Source organism: Strigops habroptila, chromosome 1 (genome assembly GCF_004027225.2).
Source record: "Strigops habroptila isolate Jane chromosome 1, bStrHab1.2.pri, whole genome shotgun sequence".
Taxonomy (NCBI): domain Eukaryota; kingdom Metazoa; phylum Chordata; class Aves; order Psittaciformes; family Psittacidae; genus Strigops; species Strigops habroptila.
Genome location: NC_044277.2, coordinates 51,046,215 through 51,064,848, shown reverse-complemented (window position 1 = coordinate 51,064,848; position 18,634 = coordinate 51,046,215). Strand labels below are relative to the sequence as shown.

Genomic DNA, 18,634 nt, shown 5'->3' with positions numbered 1-18,634 from the left:
GATCAGATGTCCAGTGTAGAGTGAAAAACTGTGATTGCAGGTCATGGGGGAAGGGAAATGATGGGGGGGGGGGGGGGGAAAAGCACCCAGGTCAAAAATTTGGGTTAATCTCTCTTGACAGCATATAAAAAAGATACTGTAATAGTTTCCATTTATTAAATGCTAAGTTAATCCTTTAATAATGTAGGGCAAAGACACCTATCAAAATGCATAAGTACGTAAGAATGCAGTGAGTGCTGGTCTGAGAAAACCCTTCACTTAAAAAGGAAGGATGCAATCCATGTTTTATTCTCCTGACCGATAGATTATGCTTTCATGCAGATTGCTGCAAATCATCTTATTATTAATTACAAGTATGATTATGTTTGATTGTATTGTTGCAATGTCTCACCAAACCAGTCAGGAATTTCCCCAACTAATGCAGGCATTATGTATTTTGTATAATGAAAAGACAGCCCTGCTCCCCAGCAGCCTGAGGGTATGCTGGGAAGCAGCAGGTGCATCCCAGTGAAACCTGGGGAAACATTTGGTATCATTAAAACTGTAGAATACCTGCTGACTATATCAGGTCTGTTTCACGGTGGTTCCTTGTGGTTGACTAACACAGCTATGGTCTGGGTGGACTGACTCCACTTCATGGATATCCTATCCCCATGTGGACGAGGCAAATCCCCCACCACTCATCCTTGACCACTTCTCAACTGAGCTGTTTTCCTATTGCCAGAACAGTCTGATGTCAGAACTTGCAATGAGCAATGCAGATAGAAGGCATGAGCATCTTTCTCCTTGCTGAAAAGTCTTTGCACAGAGTTGCAAAAATGCTGGTATCAAGTTTATTTTTGAACATCTACAATTTTAAATTACCGAGGCTAAAAATCTCTCTAGCACCTACTGCCCTAGAAGGAAAAAAAAAAAGACAGCGACAGCCATATGTTATTGGTGCATCCTAATGTTCCCCTCCCACAACAAGTGCTTTGGCATGCAAGTAATGTACTTTTAATATCACTTTCAATAAAAACATTTTCCAGCCCTCTGTCCAATATACTTTGTCATTATTTCTCATAGAGAAGTGCCACTGATTCAAAATGCCATTTCTAAGGCTTCATGATAAAATAAGCTATTTTATGAACTTACTTAGAAAATATACTTTCACATCATAGAATCATGGAATTGTTTAGGTTGGAAGGGACCTTAAAGATCATCTAGTTCCAACTCCCCTGCCACAGGCAGGGACACCTTCCATTAGACCAGGTTGCTCAAAGCCCCATCCCATCTAGCCTTGAACACTGCCAGGGATGCGGCAGCCACAGCTTCTCTGGACAACCTGTTCCAGTGTCTCGCCACCCTCACAGTAAAAAGCTTCTTCCTAATATCTAATCTCAATCTACCCTCTGTCAGTTTAAAGCCTTTTCCTCTTGTCCTGTAACTACATGCAATTGCAAAAAGTCCCTCTCCATCTTTCTTGTAGGCCCCCTTTAGGTATTGGAAGGCTGCTATAAGGCTCCCTGGAACCTTCTCTTCTTCAGGCTGAACAAGCCCAACTCTCTCAGCCTGTCATCATAACAGAGGTGCTCCAGCCCTTGGAGCATCTTTGTGGCCTCCTCTGGACTCACTCCAACAGGTCTACGTCCTTTTTGTGTTGGGGGCCCCAGAGATGGACACCGTACTGCAGGTGAGGTCTCCTGAGAGCAGAGTAGAGGGGAAGAATCACCTCCCTTGACCTGCTGGTCACACTTCTTTTGATGCAGCCCAGGATATAGGTGGCTTTCTGGGATGCAAGTGCATACTGACGAGTCATGTTGAGCTTCTCATCATCCCCAAGTCTTTCTCCTCAGGGCTGTCTCATCATTTGCTGTAGACCTTCAAATAGACAATGAAAATGTTTAAACAGTAAGAAGGTGCTAATCATGAAACAGCTGTACACAGATATCTCATTGCAGCTAGGGTCCATTTGCTTTAAGATGACCTCCATCTCAAAGTGCTTATATTGTAGACGAAAGTGGAAAGGGAGTGATATTTTAAAAAATATTTAATTGTAATGATTTAGGGAAAATGCTACACTGGTCTTACCTCCCAGTCACATAGTTTGGGAAGTGCTGTTGATTAGTCTTTATGTGGTTTGTGTGTACAAGTAACAGACACTGTTTTTTGCAGTTATTTGCAGTTGTCTTGTATCAACAAATCAGAAGTGAAGGCAAATAACACAGCTGAATGCTTCCTACTTCTTTTTAAGCCAGCTGAGAAGTCATGCACAGAACATTTAAAAGCAACTGAGTGACATCTGCCTTTGAGCACAGTTCATAACCTGAGGGTGCAACCATCACAAAATTCCTGCGATATGTCACAACTGATCCAGGAACATTTCACAGTCTCTTCTAGTTTCAAGCCTTTTGCAAGATGCCAATTAAATATATATATATATTTATAAAGTGCTAAGTGGCCTTAATGCCTTGTAAATAAAAATCTATTCAGAGAATGTCAGTAAGAACTGAAGCGAGATAAACTAGTAGTTCCTTCTTTCTTTTTTTTTTTTTTTGTGTGTGTGAAAAAGCTTGTTCATTTTCAAGTATTCATTCCTTTTACCTTACAGCCACCAGATTTCATGGCTGTGTATTCCCTTCGCCTGGGCAAATGTTTCCAGCAATGTGTATCTCTACTATAATTAATTTTGAAAGAAGAGCAGACATGCAAATTGCTATTCGCTCTCAGTGGATTATCTAGACTCAGGCTTGCTACACAATGAAAAGAAAAGTTGCTTCTGATTCTACCACATATCAAATAAGACAGATGAACCTAATACACCATGCGGATTTCGCTGTGTTTGATGTAGGCCTGTAAGGATTTCAAACATATATTTTCTCAGTGAGGATGATTTCTCATTGCTCATTCACAGTGCTGCTCTTTTCCTCTGCTTTGGTTATCAAACCATTATTAATCATACCAGAGTCCCCACCATCAATCATATCAGAATCTCCACTGCAATGGCGAACAAACAAACAAAGTATACAGGGCTAAGATAAGACAAAGCAAACACTTACTCTGAGACCAATGGCCAGACTGGGAATGGTGCTCTTACAAATTTCCTAGCTATTGAATAAGATGAAGGTATGAATTCCAGCAATAAAAACTCAGGAAACCTTGGCATATAGCACAACATACTGTGAAGCATATGTACAAGATGTGCATCAGCTTTTATTTTTATTAATGCAATAAATTAGCTAATTAAAAATTGCTAAGTAAGCTACAATTAAAATGGGCTTTCAGTGTAGAGCCACTGTTACTGACTGAAAGCCATTCTGCTAGCAAGATACAGGTTAAGATGGCAAGGACCCTTTGATACTTCTGTTACTCTGTAAAGATAAATCACTGGGAAAAGCCTGAAGCCTGTGTAAAATGTTTCCCTCTTATGCTGTTAATACCACTCTTCTAAGAATCCTTTTCAAATTTATCCTTTTAATTTTGTGTTCAGATTGCAAGTATACTGAATAAGGGTCTTCTCTCTGGTTTTGTTTTGTAGAGTCTCTGCGCTAGGAACTGCAGGTCTATGGCTGGAACCCATAGATGCTGCAGTATTTCAGATAAGTACATCAAGTACTTTAAGTTGTCCTTTGAATTTTTTTTGGACCTTGGGCCTGCTGAGGGCTGAGATGTACTAACTTGGCTACACATTTCCTGGATTAGAGCTGACATACCCAGCCAGGCTGCGGTGGAACCTACTCAAGTGAGTATACTAAAAATGATGGCATTGTTGTACTGAAGCATGACCCAAGAAGGACCACATCAAGGTTACCATCTTATGCTCGAACAACCTAAAAAAACCAAGGACAGTCTTAAAAATTAGTGATTTTTATATAGATAAACAAGAGGGAGAGAGGAACAGATGGAGAAATGGAGAGAGGGAGAGAGGGGAAGGAGAGGAGAGGAGAATGGGAAAGGGGGAAAGGGAGAAGGGGAGAAGGGACAGGAAAGGGAAATGGAAAAGGGGATGGGAAAGCAGAAAGGAGAAAAGAGAAAGAAAACCCAGGTCCAATAAGCTCTTTGGATTTCCTAAATATTATTTATGTTCACCACAGTTTAATGATGAATGTATGGCATCATGTAGAAAGTTACACAAACAAAACAGGACCTGAGCCTCCTGAGACAATGCAAACACAGACAGTTACAAATTAACTCAGGCAACCAGTAAACCAGACCAGTAGGAGAGATGCCTTTTGCAATCATTCCACTTCTGGGAACACAAAAATCTGTATAAACTAAAAATAAAATAAATGTTTCATTAAAGGTCCCAGTGCATTTGTTAAATAAGATGAATAATCTGTAGGATAAGTAAGGATATTGCAACTCAGCAAGGTAACTTGCTCTGAGGGACTCAGCCTGACATTGTACAGCTGGTCCTTACCATATAGAGCAAATTAAGATTGCACTGCCAGCTACTGTGGAACACCACCTTCAGCAGCTTTTCATCCAAGACCGTATTTCTCATCTTCCAGGGTTTGGCCTCACCTACAACACATTTGGCTAAGAGTAATTTGAAAACTGTGAATGTGATGATAGCCTAATCACTCAAAACTTTAGCAGTGAAAATCTGGAAAGGCTGTTGTATAAAAAGATAGCTAAATAGAATGGTTTAGTTTGACAGAAATAGAAAATATGACTCAGATAGGGAAAAGAGCTCTTTGCCCTTTAAAAAAATCACTTTCGTTCTTCCTCTTTCTCTAATACAGGAGCCTTTCAGGGAGAGTCTGGTGATGCTGCATTATTGATGTGATACAGGTCTCCAGTGGAAACAGATGTGGTATGTTTGATTTTCTCTGAAGTCTGGGCTGAACACAAAGCAAATTACTGAATGTCAGAAAACTCAGGTTCATCGAGACCGTTCAAAGCACACTTTTAAAAGAAGTTGTTAAATAATAAATCTTAAATTCCAAGCCTGTTGCATAACCAAAAGTTATATATGTAGTAAAAGAAATGTGTCCGAAGTGATTTTGCTGAGACAAACTGCAAATGACATTAAAATGCGTATGTGCAGCTTTAGGATTTGTTTGTTCTCAAGCCAGGCACTGGTGAAAGACACGTAATAGCACAGTCTGGGTGAACACAGAATCGCGGAATTGTTGAGGCTGGAATATATAAAATTTAACCAAATATGCATAATCTCTCTGACAATTTTCCCAACCCGTGTTGGATCCTTTATTTTTAAAAACAGTTTGACACTATAAACGTTACCCTCAGTTTCTGGCAGGCTGCTTTACACACAGCACAGCCTTCCCAGGAGAGGTCCAGCAGAGGTAGAAGAGAGCTGGTTTGACCAGGCGAGGTCACACTCAGGCTTCAAGAGCGATCTATGTCCACTGTACAAAAAGGCAGGTTCAGTCTATCCACCCCAAAAAAACCCCACAATGTAAATTAGGAGCAAACCCAAGCCACAGGATGAGTTTTCTCTGTTTACCGAGATACCTGCCTGAGATTTGCCTTTCTATCTCACGATGGACCTGTGATGAGACTTGGCTAGAGCAATCAGCAGTAATCTCCTCTCATGAATAAGAGAGGCAGTGTGATGGGACATGCTAGATTATATCCCACTTAGGTGATAACTTCAATTTAATCAGTTTTCACAAAGCAGCTTGGAAGAGAACATTGTTTCCCATTTTCTGCTGAAAACAAGAGAGCCTGGGTAACACCACTGATGTATCTCAGCTGCCACTTTCTTCTTTCATCCTTTCTTGGTCTTTTCACCTGCTTCTTGGCTTTCTGCATAGGCATTCCTGCAAACTCGGGAGGAAAAAGCCAAAGGTGGAGCGGCTGAGCCTGACGCTGATGAGACATCACTGACACTGGTGGAAAGGAGGTGGAGGGTCTTCCCACATCACACTACTGAGTTCCTAAACGGTGAGCCCCGGGATGGATTCAGGTGGTCGGGGGTGTCGACATCGGGGAGGAAGGGAGGAGAAGAGAGGCCGCACCTCGCCCGCGGCCAGTCACTTATCAGACGGGGGAAAGAAAAGGTCAACGAGCACAGCGCGGCCGGGCACGGCGGGGCCTGACACGCACGCCATGGCGGGGCGAGGCGAGGCCGTGCGGGGCGGTGCCTCGGAGGGCGGTGCCGCCGCGGGGCGGTGGCGGGCGGGCGCAGGTGCGCAGGTGGCGTTGGCGGGGGGAGGCGGCCGCGGCCATCCTGCCGCAATTTCCCTGTGTCACGGCTCCCGTCTCCTAGCAACGGCGCCGAGTCCGGCGGCAGCCGCGCACCGCCCGCAGCGGCGGCACAGGCAAAGGCAGCGGGGCCGGCGGGTGCGCGCTGCCGGGGGGGCGGCCCCGCGGCGGGAAGGATGCGGCATGGCGAGGGGGCAGCGCTCCCGCGGAGCTCCCTGAGGCGGCCGGCGGCGGCTGGGCCGACGGGGCGCCCAGCGCTCGGCCCAGCCCCGCCGCCCGCGCGGCCGGGGCCGTGAGGGGCGGCGAGGCGGCAGCGGCGGCGGCGGGGCGGGCGCCTCGCGGGGATGCCCGCTCGGGCCGGAAAGTTTCTTCCCCGCGGCGGCTCGGCCGCTTTCCGCTCGGACTTCTCCCCGGTCCTCCTCGGTAAGTGACCGCGTACCCCCGACGCTGCCATCTTGAGTGGCGGCTCCGTCCGCCCGCGACCCCCGACCGGCGCTCCGGGGGGTGTGGTGGGACCGACCGGGGCTGCCGCCCGGCGGGACTCGGCGCCCTGCCCCGACGGCAGGGAGCTGCGGGGCCAGCTCGGGCGGCGCGGCGCGCCCGGCGGAGCCAGCGGCAGCCCCCGGCGGGCGCCCTCGCTCTGGTGGCCGAGCGCCTTTCAGCCGGTGCCCCGGCAACGGAGCCCGGTCAGCCCCGTCTGTGGCGCCCGAGGGATGTGAAGGGGTTAAACAGGGTCCTGTAAATACTGTTAAAACTGTATTTGGTCTTTACGGAGCAAGGTCCAGGTAGTGCCCGAGGGCTCGCCGAAGGAGCTGGCGGCGGCGGGTTGCGAGTGGAGGTCGCGGTCAGCTCGTGCGGAAGGTGGCTCCAGCCCCTGCTGCGAACTCCGGGCTGCTTCATTGCGTTGCGGTCAGTGGCAATGGCCGGCGGTCCGGCGGTGCCCTCCTTCCCGTGCCCAGCTCCGTTCTCTCCATCGCCAAGAACTAAGTGCCAGGCGATGCCGGACTGGGAAGATTCCTTGGAGCTGATCACCATCTCCCTTCGCCGTGGTAGAGGAGACGGGCTATTGGCTAGTGGGGCAGCAGAAGGAAGGAGACCAGCGAACTGGCAATTAAAGCAAAGGCTGCCCCGATAATTACACTTTTGCGTCAACAAAAAATCTTGTGTGGGGTTTTTTTATTTATTAAATAAATAGTTCAGCGATAGGAAACAGAAGTAAGTCTCTGCTCTTTGTTTTGAGCGTGCAGTACCTCGGAGAGTAATTTAACAATGTTCTCGCTGACAATACCCTTCTTTTTCCGGGGGAAAATACAAATGGAGTAAATAGGACACGAAATTACCGCATACATGGCAAATCTGGGAATGGAATAGAAAAGAAATGGGATTTAAAAGCTGAATGGGGGAAGGGAAGCAAGATCCCTTCGATTTTTTTTAGGTGCTTACTTAATCGCCTTTCAGTGCAATTAATTGAACTTTGTAAATCGTGTTATATTTGGTGCTGTCATCTTTTGTTCCCTCAAAGAAAAAAATAATCGGATACTCAAAAAGAGAAAGGGGAAAGGGGATCCTGCTCCTTGGTAGCATGAAAAGATACCTTCCAAAACAATTGCAACAGTGCAGGAATTGCTCCTACACACGCTGTGTTTTGTAGCTCGGATCATTTGAACTGAAAGCAGACTTCTGATGGTCCGGCAGAACAAAAGCCATGAGTGCTGAACGTTTAGCCCCCTGCCAGTTTCCTACAAGCAGTCATTGTCAGTTCCCCGGGTGACTCGAAAGGGTTCACTCCGCCTTTAGTAAGATTTGATGTGCCATCTCTTACCTGTCAGCCACCATCTCGCCTGTCTGGGGGCGGGGAATTCGCCACTGTTACATAACCGTTACCTGGTCCTTCGCACATGTTCCCAAACCAGTGGTGCCTCTGGACCGCAGGCGGGAGATGGATTTCTGTAATATTGCAGATCAAGTGCAAGTGGCTAGGAAGAAACTTTCACAGGGCAGCACTTTCCAGTGTACGAATGTTTCCCTTGTGCCTTTCCCACTCATTTGAGACAGTCAAGTTAGATGTTTAACCCTCCCCCTAGTAATATGTAAGTCATGTAATGAAACAAATGGTATCTATAGATCAAACATACTGCCTTCCTGCTTTTATTTCCCCCATCCTCTCAAATCCTGCAGGACATCACTAGCCACAGCCAGTGTGCAGTGTAACCCCAGACCCAGTTAGGGAGTAAGACTCAGCATGCTCTGAGCTCCAGTACTTTGCAAGCTCCTGCTGAGACCAGGAAGATGATTTTTTTGTTGTTGTTGTTTACACTGGCAGATACTACTTCCTCTATGATTTACCTAAAGTGTAAGTAAATTAAATAGCTTTTTGGCAAGAGTGTATTGGGGCACATTGCTGATTTGATGCCGTCAGTCCTCATACACCAGAGCTGTGTGGGTAAGGGAGATCAGCCTACTTGTGTCAACCCCTGTCCCACTTGTTGAGGGTTTTAATTAGCAGCAGTTTGAATGAGGAACAGCAGAGACACCTCTTGTACTGCACATCTGCCCCTGGTCCTCATCCTCTTCTCCTTTTCACTGCAGGAGCTGGAGTGGCCGTAGGGAGCAGTGCTCTGGGTAGCCAGCCATGATCGCCACTGGAGGCCTCCTGAGGATCTCAGCTAGGAAACAGGACCCCTTGCGACCCCAAAGCCAAGTCCCCAAACGCAAACACAAGGCCAAAAAGAAGCGCAAGAACGACGTGGTGGTGGTGAAAGGCAAGCTCAAGCTGTGCTCCCTCTCGGGGCTCATCGCCCTCTGTGGCATCCTGGTTCTGCTGGTGGGCATCGCCTTGGCTGTGGTGGGCTACTGGCCGAAGCCCAGCCAGGTGTACAGAGAAGGCAGCTTCGGCGGAGGCCGGCATCTGGCACCACAAGGTGGCACCCCCAAGAACCGCTCCTGGAGCCAGGAAGGGGCACAAGCAGGGGTCCATCCACAGTCACACCCCAGAATCAACGCCTCCACCACTGCTACCAGCTGGGGGTCCCCACAGTCTCCCCCCACCTCCTTGTCCCCCCAGGCCTCAGTGGGTTTCCTTTTCCGTCTTTTCTCGAGCTACTTGCATTCAGACAAGCTGAAGGTGCTGGGCCCCCTCATCATGGGTATCGGCATCTTCCTATTCATCTGCGCCAATGCAGTATTGCATGAGAACCGCGACAAAAAGACCAAGATCATCAACCTGCGTGACCTCTACTCCACTGTCATCGATGCCCACAGCCTGCGGACCAAGGATGGAGGCACCCTGGCCTCAGCCCCTCTCAATGGCTTTGTCAACTACGTGCAGTCCCGGAGCCTGGAGCTAAAGCCTGGCGGTGAAGGCCTGGGTGCTGCGGCCATGCTGGCCAAGAGCTCCTGGCCACCAGGGCTGGGTGTCTCCCTTTCCCCGCCAGACCTGGCATCCTCACCACGGCGTTCCTCTTTCTGCACCCCACCGCAGCCGCCCAGCCTGGCTGAGGCTGTGTACAGCATCTACCAGGAGCATGCTGACGTTGCTGGCCACACTGTCACCAGCCCACCCTGCAGCCCACCGGAGAGCTGGGGACGGTGCAGCACAGCCAGCTCCATTGTCAGCTCTTCACTGAGTGCTTTTGCCCTCTTGCCCTTGGCACCGAGCAGCAGAGGGGGAGGCTGGCGGAGGCCCCCTGGTGAGAGGGGAGCCCGGGAGATCCCACGGGGGGAGTTTGAACTGAGCCTGACTGACCTCAGCAGCAGTCACGTCAAGGGAGGCTGTGGGATCAGGAGGCACAAGCTGGTTCTCAGGCGGCAGAGCACCAGCTGCTTGCCTGATGCCAGGTGTCCCCTTTCCCCAGAGCCACCTCAGTCCCCAGCTGTCAGCAGGGGCCTGGACTCTAGCCTCTTGGTAAAGGCATCTTCTAGCTACTCCAAATCTCTTGATCTGGGGGGGTCTCCCCCCTCAACCCCTCCTGCCATCATCAGGACGGACTCCCAGAGCTCCCAGTCTGAGCCTTCCAGCAGCAATAAGGGCTACAGCCACCTGGAGGAGGCAGGCACCTCCTTGGAGTCAGTTGCCAACACCCCAGCCAGTAAAATCCAGGACTGTGAGGACGAACCACCTGAGAAGACAGACCCCCCCAAGGCTACCAGCAGAGAACAAACAGGAAAGCAATCCCAGCAAACTCAAAGACAGTACACAAATAAAGAGAAACTGTTTATGATTTCTAGGTCGCATGCTGCATTAGGGCTGGAGGACGGGGAACTGGAGAGTACTGGCATCTAAATAAAACAGAGAAGGCATGAGGACACCTTGCAGCCCTCCACACCTTCCCCTCCTTCTCCATCTCCTTGTGGACTTAGGAAACCAATCAATATCCAAAGAGCTGCAGTATGTTACGCTTGAAAATTGAATTCCGTATAGCCTGTAGATGACTTCAGGAAGAAAAAGAAAATCCTTTCTGTCTGATCGTGATTGTATGTTTCATGCAAGCCAAATTGTATTAAATATCCACAGTCCAGCAAGTTCTTTGGATCAGATTAATACAATTTCAGACAGTGTAACTGTGCACTTTACTGTTTTGATTTCCAAGTGCCCCTTGTTCTCCTCTGATTTCTTTCTTGCTGATTTGCCACTAACTGCTTGAAAACTGCAGGCATCTTTTTAAGCTCAAGAGCAGCGTGGTCTTCAGATCAAGAAAGATGAGCTCTCTCTTTGTTTTGGTTCAATCACTAAAAAGTTTGCCAGGCCTTAAGGATGACGTACCTTGACAAAGAATGAGTTTGTTTAAATTCTGGGGAAAAAAAGACAATTCAGAAGAGACTGGAGCAGAACAGAGCTCTGATGATTTAGTTAAAACCATTGCATTCCTGAATCCAAAATACCTACTACTACGTGATACTTTATTAAGTATTATTACACGTGTATTGACTAATAGCATTGAAAGATTTTTTTTTTTAAATAAAACATTTACAAACAAAACTGCCACACAAAAAAAAGGTCCTTTATTTTGGTAAGTAATTACGTAGAAATCTTGTGGGTTTCTACTGTGAAAGATTATAGCAATGCTGTGAGGCCAAAGGTTTGCTTATGCTTTTAAGTGGGTAATTAATAATTTAGGAGTAATTTCAAAATAAATACTGGTTCAATCTCTGAGAAACCACATTTTAATTCAATCGGCAGATTCTGTCTCCATTTCTAACAGTGTTCTGTGACAGCTGAAGAAATGTGAGATTTTGACACGCTAAGAAAAAAAAAATTAGAGGTTTGACCTTCTATTAAAATTAAATTTTTTGTAACACATTAATCTCAAACTGCAGCATATTCTTTCTGAATTTTGCGCTTCCCTGATAACTGTTGCATTAAGCCTTTCTGCTGTTACTGTTCCTGTTTGTGAATGCATGTGCATAAGCTTAATTTTAAAGCATAATAATAGCCCTGTCAATCTCATAGCAGTTGGCCCTGATGAAATCAGTGGAGGTTTCTCACCGATTTCAGCGTGGTGAGGATTTCTTCCTGCGTAAGCAAAGCATCAGGTTTCCTGAAGGCTGGAGAACGCCTTGTCTGTAGGCAGATTTTTGGTGAATTGACGAGCTGTTTCATTTTTCTAGCTGCAGCACGGCAGGCACTCTTTTATTTTGCCAAAACAGCTTTGTGTGCTCAGATTTTGTCAATACTTCAGATTTTAAATATGGATGTGGCATTTCACTACTACGGGAAGAGAAATCGACATTAAACAAATACAGTATGTAGGCAGGCAAGAGTCTGTTGCAATTACATTTTTTCTTACGTTTTTGAGTTTTAAAATGCTTATAAAATACATACTTAACTACTTACATTACAGTACATGGCAAAATGGAATATAACTATCACTAAATGCAATTGCTGGATTAGTAATCCAGCAAAATCCTTTATTAAATAAGGCTAATCTAAAAGAAAAGAAAGAAAACCCAATTTGCCATGTCAGAGTCTTGAAACTCGAAAAGCAGAAAATGCTCATTCTCTCGAGCAACAGAGACATCCAGGTGGCAATCTCATTCCTCCTGTCAGTGGCAACCAGTGCATTGACAATATGAACATCAATGTGATATATTTTGCCATCAAACTGCTAGCTGGCAAAAGTACATGGTAAAACTGCCTGGACTGGCATGGGCTGGATTAGGCACCATGTGAAGCAGCAATCAGGCAGCTCGGCTGGTGCTGGCATTTGTATGATGGGTCTTTCCTTTCAGTCCCCCACGGGAGGTGGCCCTGCTCTTCTGCTCCTTCTCTTGTGACTTCCAGGAACATTTACAAGATGTATCTGAGCAGCATTAGCTGGTGCTGACGGAAATGGTGGTTACTGACACAGCTGAAGATACCCTGTTGTTTTCCATGTGAAAACCCTTCGTGGAGGTTCAAGGGAAGAAGTGAGTCATAGGGCTACTTGCTAGGCCATGGGGTCCTTGTGAAGATGTGGCAGGGGATTGTTTTATTCTGAAGGAGGAAGCACTTTTTTATATAGTCTTAGTAAATATTTCTTTAGTCATCGGAAACTACAGTGCGCTCTGAAACAAAACAACTTTAAGAGAGTCTCTGGGTACTCCTTAGATAGATTGATTTAAAACAAAGCAGCCCAGTAATTCTTCTGAATACAGCTGAACAAGCTGAACAGCTTGCTCCTGTGTTGCCAAAAAGGTGTGAAACATGGACTTTCATCAGTCAAGCTGATTTTTAATAACAGCATTGATTTGTAACATATAGATTAATAAGCAGAGAAAGCTGCCTCTCTCTCTGTTTACAAGTTACAAAAATAAAAAGCTCTCTTCCTTTTTTTCTCCAATTTTATTAATTAAAACTCTTTGTTGAGCTATTTATATGGTTATGGAGTTTGAGTCAGAAATTTTTGTTTAAAATTCCAGAGGCAAGTTTAACACACAGATGTTGGAAAACGGCTGAGGAATTCAGCCCCTGTGTACAAGCCATGACTGTTGTTAGTAAAGTTAGCCCTGGAGAGAAACACAGCAGCTGGTGAGGAGCTGAGGCTTTCATGGTGATACCAGGAGGTGATGGGAGTGCTAGGGTTCCTGCCTTGACCTGTTCTTGAGTTTCTCCCAGCTGGCCCTGACTGCTGCTCAGGACTGCCAGGCTGCCTCTTGGCTATCATTTGTCCATTCTGTCACATGCTTATGCTTTTTTCTCCAATATAGTCTCTTGCTTTTAACCTTCATCCCCAGTGTCCCACCATCAAATAATTCTTCCACAGTCCTTGTCAAGAGCCAAGAAGCTTCCTCTACTTGCCAGTATCCACCCGCCTGCCTGTTATGTAAAGAGATGTGCTCCCATACAAAATGTTTATTAACAGGGGATCATTAGTTCCCCCCATTTAAAAATTATATCCCCAAAGATATGCTAATACCTAGGCGTAAAGTTTTGCTATGGAAAAAACACATTTTGGTCCAGAAATGTGTGATTTGTTTTGTTTTTTAGCATAGAAGTGCTATGATATTTATCTAAAATTTCCAGAGGAAAAGTTAATTTCTGCCTGAACCCTCAGAATGCTCCCTTCACTAAGTAGAAGGCTGCATCTGTTCATATGAGATGCTGCTTGGACCAGTCTGAGGACACAGGCAAATGCCCTAATAGCACTTCAGTCATGCTGGTGTTTATTACAAAATCCTCAGGACTCTGGAGAAGCTGTTAATGTGATCATACTGTAACACAGTTCTGGCTCAGGTTTTGCTGGTTAGCAACATATTTAAAATCCTTGTATTAACCCGGTTCGCTTGGCTGAACTGATTTATCAGTCTCTCCAACTGTTGACATATCAGCTGATTACTACAAAAGGCTATAACCCAGATTTATTACCCTGTATTGCTTAGATACATTTTTAACAGCCTTTTCAAGAACTGATGCTGTCCAACAGTGAGTGATAGTGCACATACAAACATCAAATTAGGTAACTTAACACAGTTGTAAGTCTGCACTCTGAGATAGATAGAGGACAGATTTCCGTAACAGCCAAAATGGTTTACACAGAAGTAGCAACATGACTTTAATTAAACAATAATTTTTATTAAAAGTAATGGATGGTGCAGTGATAAAGCTTATTGGATTTCAGCAGGAGGAATAGCTTTTGGTAACGCTCAAAAGTTTTTCTTTCTAAACAAGAATGCATTCATGTGGATGCAGTAAAACAGGGCTGTATTTATAGAGACAAATGAGAATTACTAATTATTTAGAGTAGATCACCAAATAATGCTTTGCCTCCTTAACATATTTCAGCCCCTCAAATTTCTCTCTGCATGTCAAAAGAGGGGAAAAGAAGGGATGAAAGAAAACAGCAACAACCGAACTCTGGCCATAACCTAGCCAGAAATCAGACCTTGCTACACAAAACCCACGCAAAATACGAGTGCTCAGTGGTAGCTGACAATTAAAATCTTAATAATCAATAAAGGTATAGATTGGGGGGGGGGCTTTTTTTCTTCTACAGCAAATACATCAAACTTTCCTCAGAAAAAAGTGCAGAGGCAGGTGTGATCAGGTGAAACGGCATCAAAGTTTGGATGGGGGAATTAGAGAGGCACTGACTGGATCACAGGATAATTCAGGAAATGGAAAAGAATGGCTTGTGTTTATCCACTGGTTAGTCTTTTATCTACATTTTAATTAGATAGAGGCAGTGGAGCTACAATACTACTTTAAAGTGTTCCTCTCCATTGTTATTCTGTTTAAATTACATTGCAATGAGACAGAATGCTTGTTTGGTGAAAGTATTAATAGGAACACAAACTAAACAACTGTCAAAATCACTATTAAAAACTCAGTCCATGAGGTTTCCTTCACCTTCCTCTGCACAAAGGAGTTTCAGTCTAAGATTTTGAGCATTACCTTTTTCATTTCTCCTTTGTCTCCATGAGAAGTTTGGTTCTGGTGAGGACACATAACTGATACTCTTGGACCAGAAGGCAGAAATGGGAAGAGATTGTTTGACTTTAGGGAAGCAGTCCATTCCGTGCTAAACTTCACAGCTAAAGTAAAAAATGACAAGCAAAAAGTGAATGTTCAGTGTTCAAGTGATTAATATATTATTTTCAGAAAAGTTTAAATGAACTCTAACTTTAAAGAAAACATAACCCACAAGGACAGGGTATAGTTATTGCCAAACAATTGGAAGAACCATCATAATATTTACTGAAATATCTAAATATATTGAGACAAGATTTTTTATGCTCTGTGAACTGTAAAAGATAAGATGTTGCAGTACCCACTGTTGCATAAGGTAAGATGGTACAACGTCATCACATCACCTAGGATTGCTCCTTTTTCATTGCCACTGGTAAGATCTGGCACGCTGCTGACACATCCTCCCCAACCTGCCTGGGAGGAGGCTGAGGCCATGCTGTACAGCTCTCATTTTGTTGCCATAAACTAAATCAGCCATTTGTGAAGGAGCAGGTGAGGGGTACATTGTGTTTTTACTTCACTGACTTTACAATCAAAACTCATTTTGAAGAAACAAGGTTGGTCTCAGTGCCTAATAGAACCTATTATTTAAAATGCTTATAGGGTCCCTATTAAAATAGCATCAGACAACCTCACAGTCCTTAATGTATTTCTCTCCAACATGCCTTGGGTACAGAGCATGACTATCTTCCTCTGTGAAAAAAGGCACAGAAGTACAGCCAAATCTGTGCACAGACCAGATTATTTTTTTTTTTTTTTTAAGGGAGAAGAATATAGGCACCAGTATGCAATGATGACGGCATTCAAATATCTGCCTGTAAGTGATGTTTCCAAACCACACAAGAAGCCTGAAGTGGAACAGAGCCTTGAACACTTGTCCTCCAACAGGAGATCCATCCCTTATCTCTAACAGAGCCTCTTTCTGCATGCAAGGCACTGAAGTGCTGACTATTTCCCTGTCTTTCAGACTCATCATGCACAATATTACAGGAAATAACTTCGAAAAAGCATAAGGCTTTCGGAAGACATCCCTGCAGAATATTTAAGGACATAAATGATATTAGGCAGCTGATGCCATTCTGTTTCAAATGAGGAACTTAAAATGAGAACAAGGCAAGTCTGACATTGTTTATTAGTTCATCGTGGTAACACTGCATAAGGCGATGATAGTAGCAGCTCTTTGGGTTTTGGAAACTTAAATCTGTCTGCTGTCATTTCTAACTTAATTAACACTGCAGACTGCTTTGGTGCTTGAAAATGCAAACAGGGCAGTTCTTGTCCTTGCATCTGTCTTTGCAAAGTGTACAGTGGCTGGAGGAGCAGCGGCACTGAAACAAGGGCAGGTGCTCAGGCTACATTTCTCACTGTCTGTTCAGAGACTAATATAAGCAAATTGTGGAAGGAAGTTGTTTCTTTTAGACTCTGTTGTGGTTACAGCTGAACCCAGGACAGACCTTTAGAGTTTTGATGCATCATCACCTTAATGAAGCAGTCGCACTTTTTAAGGAAAAGTTTGGGACTGACATTCAGGAAAAGTGAGGATACCTTCCTACTAAAGTTCTCTGCAAGGATCTACTGCATCTCTTCTGGCACACAGGAGGCAAAACCTGAATAAAAGCTGTAGCACAGTTCTGGGATCAATGAGCTCCTGGTGCTGCAGCAGTGCTATGCCTCGGTAGCCCTCTAGCTGGTCCGTGCTTGCAACTAGCAATCTGGGAGAAGGAAAGGGGCACATGGTGAGCTAAGGAAGGTCAGCAGTTTCTAGCCATTACCAGTTTATAAGTCAGCTGCCAGCATGGCACCTAACAAGCCCCAGAAGCTACCCAAAGAGCAAAAGAAGCCAACAAGATTGCAGGTTGCATCATCACTAGTGTTCACCAAGAAGGCACTATTCAAGATAGCACGCAAAGGAAAGCAACAAGTCACTGAAATCTCTGTTTTACTTGTCCTTGCAGTTTTGGGTTGTCAAATGTGGACAAAGAGGAACCACACATACTGCAGTTGCAGCAGCAGCGGTTAGTAGCACTCAGCTGCTCCCAGCTATAGCTGGCGCTGACTTGCTGTAACTCATCACAGACTCCATATGAGCCCCGTGCAGCTCTGCTAGCATCATCCTACTCAGACAGAGGCAAAGAAATAAAGGCTTTCCTTTCTTCAAATGCAAGGATCTAGTGTAACAGCCAAAATAAGCCACCACCTCACTCCCTAGCTTCTTTCCCATGCATCTGTCCTCTCCCTGAGAGGCTGGACCACAAAAGGGCCATCAAGGCTGCAGCGGATGTATCCTCCTGGCTTGACACATGCACCTATCCCGTGTAGCTGCCTCTGCCTGATGAACCCAAGGGAGCTGAGGGGCCTGAAGTCAAAGAAAAGTGACACGTTCAAAGTAATTGCATTTGTAAAGCAATATTAATATAATATATCTTTCACTTCACTGGCAGATTGATCTAGTCCCCTGCTCAAATAAACATTTTATGCTGCCTAATGATTAGCAGCAGGTTGAATTAATTCTTACATAGACAACAGGTTTCTCAATAGCAGTGTTTTCCAGCAAACCATATTAGGTATGTATCCAAAATGTTCTGTAGAATATCTTGGTTTAGTTTACAGTTGTACATAAATCTTACTGGCAATTCAGGCAAATAGATTTTAGGTAACTGCTGCGATAAAAAGGGTAAAACTATGTTTTTTCAGCAAAACTGATAAAGAAAGTGACCACAAGTATTTTGTTTAATACCAGCCTAGAGAAATGGTTGTGTGGGAGACAAAAATCAGATTTGGATCAACAGTAGTTCCTTTACTTAAGAATTGCTATTTTACAATTCAGTCTCTTGCTAGAAATGGAATTTTCACCCCATGAGTGTTCAGAAGTTCCCAGATACTTTGGTAGATTCGAGATGTCATTAGGAAATTAAGGCATAAGTTATTCAAATTATTTAAAAATTAGCTGTGGATTCCTCTGAGCAGTTGGAATGCTTATAAATTGCAGAGAAAATAGATTACCCCTAAATATCATTAGATGTTCCTCAAACATTTCTTCTTTAAATGGAATACACGTAGCAATGCAGTGGATGGAGGAGGCTTTTGTCAGCAGGAGCTTCAAGTGGCCTGCATGACATCGGTAAGTAATATATCCATTTCAAACACACGCTGATAAATGTTCCATACTATGATGCTGGATTGCCTAATCTTTTTTGCTTTCTTCCCTACCACACAAGATTGTAGATTACACAGGTAATGGGAGCAACATCCAGAACGCAGCCTTCTCTTAAAAAGTCTGTGTTTGATGAAAATAGGGAGTATTTAGTCTTCACGACTCTGAAATAGTGATTAATGCACTGTTTTTACCGTCTTAAAATACAGAAGTGTTAGCAGGTCTTGTTCTATCAGGAAGAGTCCTGAGAATTGCAGTTTCTCCTCTATCAAGGGCTATGACTGAATCAGCTTTTGTTTAAATGAATAATTCTGTTACAGTACAGAGTGTAAGCAATTGTTACACATGCTCAAATCTGCATACTGCAGCAACGCAACATATATAAA

The 18,634-nt window shown here is 44.7% G+C and overlaps 1 protein-coding gene across 2 annotated transcripts; it reads left to right on the top strand.

The window, feature by feature from the left end:
- The first annotated feature begins 6,237 nt into the window (after positions 1-6,237).
- Positions 6,238-17,404, top strand: TMEM200C (transmembrane protein 200C). 2 transcript variants are annotated; one of them, XR_003994532.1, is made up of 3 exons: positions 6,238-6,573; positions 8,740-11,159; positions 15,858-17,404. XR_003994532.1 is itself a non-coding variant. In XM_030507422.1 (2 exons), exon 2 carries the CDS (start codon positions 8,783-8,785, stop codon positions 10,430-10,432), a length of 1,650 nt encoding a protein of 549 aa, XP_030363282.1. In that variant the 5' UTR covers positions 6,238-6,573; positions 8,740-8,782; the 3' UTR covers positions 10,433-11,990. The 2 variants fall into 2 exon arrangements, 1 of the variants encoding a protein (XP_030363282.1); XM_030507422.1 differs by lacking the exon at positions 15,858-17,404 and having other exon boundaries at positions 8,740-11,990.
- The last annotated feature ends 1,230 nt before the right edge of the window (positions 17,405-18,634 follow it).